The sequence below is a fragment of the Camellia sinensis genome, chromosome 12 (assembly GCF_055761805.1).
Source record: "Camellia sinensis isolate YWXY chromosome 12, ASM5576180v1, whole genome shotgun sequence".
Classification (NCBI taxonomy): domain Eukaryota; kingdom Viridiplantae; phylum Streptophyta; class Magnoliopsida; order Ericales; family Theaceae; genus Camellia; species Camellia sinensis.
Window position 1 is genome coordinate 99,509,202 of NC_138972.1, and position 4,478 is coordinate 99,513,679.

At 33.9% G+C, this 4,478-nt stretch overlaps 1 protein-coding gene across 1 annotated transcript; it reads right to left on the minus strand.

The window, feature by feature from the left end:
* Positions 1-2,459: 2,459 nt before the first annotated feature.
* On the minus strand, positions 2,460-4,138 carry LOC114309661 (protein LIGHT-DEPENDENT SHORT HYPOCOTYLS 3). The gene has a single exon (XM_028255449.2). It carries the CDS (start codon positions 3,448-3,450, stop codon positions 2,917-2,919), a length of 534 nt encoding a protein of 177 aa, XP_028111250.1. The 5' UTR covers positions 3,451-4,138; the 3' UTR covers positions 2,460-2,916.
* Between the last annotated feature and the right edge of the window lie 340 nt (positions 4,139-4,478).

Sequence of the window (4,478 nt, forward strand, 5' to 3'; positions counted from 1 at the left end):
TAGAAGAAAAGAAAATGACATATACTATTGATAGTTCAAAAAAAAAAAAAAAAAAAAAAACTTATACTATTGATTTACCTCAGGGTTGTCTTTGATAATAATATATAAAGTCTTGAGTTTGGGTCATTCCAAGGGACCATGAAGGTTTTTCTAGTCATTACTTTCAGGATTTTAAAATTAGTCAAAATACACTTTCAGGATTCTAGAATTAGTCAAAATACAAGCAAAATGGCTTGGACAACCAATTATACAAAAAAGAAACATATAACAACAGAAATTACTAGAGCTTCTATGGACAAAGAGATATAATGTAATAGGCAATTTTGTAAAACAATCAAAATAGACATTCAGCTGACTTAAAAAAATTATGCACTTACATTTTTTTTATTTTTTTATTTTTTGTAAAGAGTAATATAAACTACAAAAAATTTACAAGTTTTACTTAAGAGAACCTCAAAAGGGGAAACAGAAAGCAATAAAAGAAATCTCTTTTCTGTTAACAACAAAAAGGTTTCCTACCTTGATGCATCATGTCATGACAAATTTCACAGTCCAATAATGTTCAATGGAGAATCAATAGTTGCATACTCATTATGTTATCAGAGCTTTCAAAAATAAATTAAACCAGTGTTTCTACATGATCAGCCACAATAAATTTATAATAGTCAGGATTTTGCAAATCACTACCTAAATTAGCCTTAATATCTATCTATACAAAGCAAAACACAGTTGGTACAACAATAAACTTCAATAATTGCTGAGCCACATTTTTAGTTTTGTCATAAAATATAGAGCAACTATAATGCAGGTATTTATATCCTCACAGATGTGTTATCCACGATTATATTAATCGGGACTAAAATGAAAGTATATACTTTAGTGACTAAAAATGTAATTAATCCTAAATTTCAATAGCAGCATCTGCCTATTATCTATAATGCATGATATGTTTCATGACATCAGAAGAAAATGCTTTGATCATTGATCATAAACATAAATGATTAGTAGTGAGAATAGATCCTTTATTATGATATGAAAGTGGAAACTTTCATACCCCACAAAAAGCACTGAAAAAGAAAAGAAAGTTCCTAAGCATTCATCCTATATACCATTTGTTATTTCTTTCTACACCATATGCACATGAAAAGAGCACTTTTTTCCATCAACCATAGCTTCAAAGGCTTCTCTTTCAAACCAAATAATTACACATCTTTTCTCCAATCACCCCTATTTTCATTGTTTCATTTTCTAGCATTCATAATGGGAATAAGAAAAAAATCAGACATGATTTTGTCTTTTTCCGTTAATGTAGATCTAACCATATTTGTCTTTGCTTGAAAACCTAAGTTGCTTCCACTATTGAAAGGTTCATCTTGGTGTAACTTCCCCCAATAGTTTCCCCTCTTTGGGGAACATTTCACAACTGATATGACAATTGGAGGACAAAGAAAATAACCTTCCCAAAAGTAAATGAGATCGATATTTTTAAAAACTACAAATACAAATCCAACTTGCAGTTTTAATGGACTTTGAGTGAATAAGGAAATTACATTGTCTGCCAGTTTCATGACCTCTTCCTATCAAATGAAATGACAGCACTCACATCAAACTCACATTAATTAATGGGACAATATCAAATAAATTGAAAATTAAGAAATTAATTACAAAAGAAAAAGTTGCAATCAAAGCATGTGTTGTGTCTCGATCTATGTTACATGGACTCGGGTACGGGTGTCGGGTGCGGGTATATATCTAGAGGTCGGACTCATTAAATCATAAATTTAAGGATGCGCGGACTCGGCAAAAAAATGTCATATTTTTATATTTTTAATCTAATATATGAGATAAAATGGTATTATATTTAACTTATAGTGTCAAAATGACATTTATAGCAATTATATAACAATATATACATATAATAATAGTGTTATATACAATTATATAAGAAGTATCCGTTGAAAAGTATCCGACACATATCCCATACCCTTGTCCGAGTGTCGGGTGTCCGACACGGGTATTTGATTTAATTTGAAGAGTCCATGTAACATAGGTCTCGATACATAGTTCTCACTTGCATTTTATTAAATTCTTTTTAGTTTTTTCATTTCTTATTTCTCTTATATTTTTTCTTGATTTAATTGATCGTATACACAAGCAATTCTGAGATTTTATTAGCAAAAATTCAAGATTAATGCCTTATTGTACTTGATGTTAACATAATCTCAATATCATTGACCTTGAAGCACTACTAAAACTAATTTTTATTTATTTTTTGATGATTATTTTCTTTACAAAGTGGATGATATATTGATTCCAAACAGTGAAGTTGTGATAGTGGAAAACAAAGGGGAAATAGAAAAGTCAGAGATATAAGATTTACAGATGAAAATTTGACCGCAAACCACAATTTAAATTACCAGTAGGCAAATATAATGCTAGAGAGATACAACTGACAGATATGCTTAAAACATATTTGAGAGGTTTTCAGAACATAAAATTACATGATCTGCAAATAAGAGATTGCTCAGTATCATCCACATAAATCTCATGACTGAAATTACATTAATTTACTCTTACAGACTTATAGTACATCAACTATCACTCTAGTCTCTCTTAACTACTACTGATGCTACTAATACTGTTTGCATCAAAAGCAGAAACAAAGGTGTCTCTCCTCCAGATCTAACCATTAATTGGTTCTCTGATAGCAAACAACAGTTGAGTACACACAGAAACCAAACAACAGTTTATTGTTGCTACAACTTGAGGAAAGTAATAAGTAAAGTAACTAACCTTCATTTCAAAGAAAGTACCAACCAACAAAGAGAGAGATTTTAAGCACAAACATGGGGATTAATTGGGCAAGATCCATTTTTGATAGCTTTCTTGGTGAATGCAATGCATCGTCACCATCATTCAACTTGCATCCGGCGGTGGCAACTGTTGTGGTGGTGGCGGGCGCTTCCGCTTCTTCTTCTCGTAGCTGATTCCTCTAGCCTTTGACTGCAAATCACGAACCTCACGAAGATAAAGTCTCACGGCTCGAGCCCCAAATGGGTTTGTTTCAGGCCTTCCTCCATTCTCTTCGAAGGCAGCTCTGAGGCGTCCGATGAGAGCATCAAGGCTTCCCCAGGCTTGGCGAAGCGGGCAGGGACACGGTGCCGGAGGGTTAGGGTGGCCGTAGAAGGGACATATTGGGGTGTGAACCTTGGTCTTGCCGAATTGGTCGAGGTACCGGAGGAATTCGAGGACATGAGCACCGCTGCACCGCGAGAGGGAGAGCGGTGGGCGGTGGTTTTTCAGGTATTGGCCGAAGGTGTTCCAGTCTCGGCGTTTCTGGTTTTCGTATCGGCTTGGTGTGGAAGCTGATGATGAAGAGGTGCCACCAGAGTTGTTGTTGGTGGTGGTGTTGCCAGAGTTGGAACTCTCTACTTCTGGGATTGAATCCATGGAACTGGTGATCTGGGTTCTTTTGGGGGGTTAATTTTGTTGGATCTTGTAGATGATTAGGGTTAGTGAAGGTTATGGAGGTGTGTTTTCTCTCTTCTCTATTAACTGCTGTTTTTCTTCTTCTAGGGTTTCATTTACTTCTTTTGAATATTAGTAGTAGGACAGTGTACTGTGTGTGCTATATACCTAAAAGGAGAAAAAGACTAGAGAGAAAGAGAGAGAGGCTTCAATTGAAAGAGGATGCATCCTTGCTTCTCATAGTACTTTCACCAGCTGATAAACCTTTTTTTAAGATGTTAATGGAAACTCTCACCACACACTTCAAGAAAAGAAAAGAAAAACAAGGGAAGGAATTACAACAAGTTTTCCATATTTGTGCTTAGACACAGAGCAGAAGATTTTGATGAGTGAAGCAAAAAGAAGGTTTTGATGTTGAAATTTGGATATTATTTGTTGATGAGATATTGATGAGATTGATGGATGGATGGGAGAGTGAGGGGATTCTCTTCTCTCTGGTGTTTGGAGTTTCCTTGTTTGAGCAGTACAAGGAAAGCTTGGGAGGCAGTAATGCTTCTTGTAGTAGACCTTTGTAGCTTTGTTTTCTGAAAATGTTAAAATAGGTGGAAACTGAGTTTTATTTTCTAATTAATTATTTGTTCTTCTCTTTCTTCACGGTGTTTATGTTTTGAGCAATGATATATTCTCTAATTTTAAAATTTTAATTAAGTTCTAATAATGTGAGAGAAAAGCATAAAATAAAAATTAAAATATCACGTCAATGAGTGGAACCTACACCCTATGACTCTTTTAGAGCTCTTGTTTTAAAACTCTTATTTTAGAGCTCTTAAATATTTTTGTTATGTTTTATAACAAGACAAGACAAAAGAGAGTAATGGGGGGTAATTATTCAGTAATTTGGAAATATAGACATGTGATATTTTATAATATTATGATTAGTAGAGAAGATGTGTAGGTGAGGTATTGTATTGAGTGATTAAAAAACATGAGAGGACATAATAAATTATGAT

Excerpts from the sequence above, each read along its gene's own strand:
- LOC114309661 (XM_028255449.2), bottom strand. The coding sequence starts at position 3,450 with ATGGATTCAATCCCAGAAGTAGAGAGTTCCAACTCTGGCAACACCACC.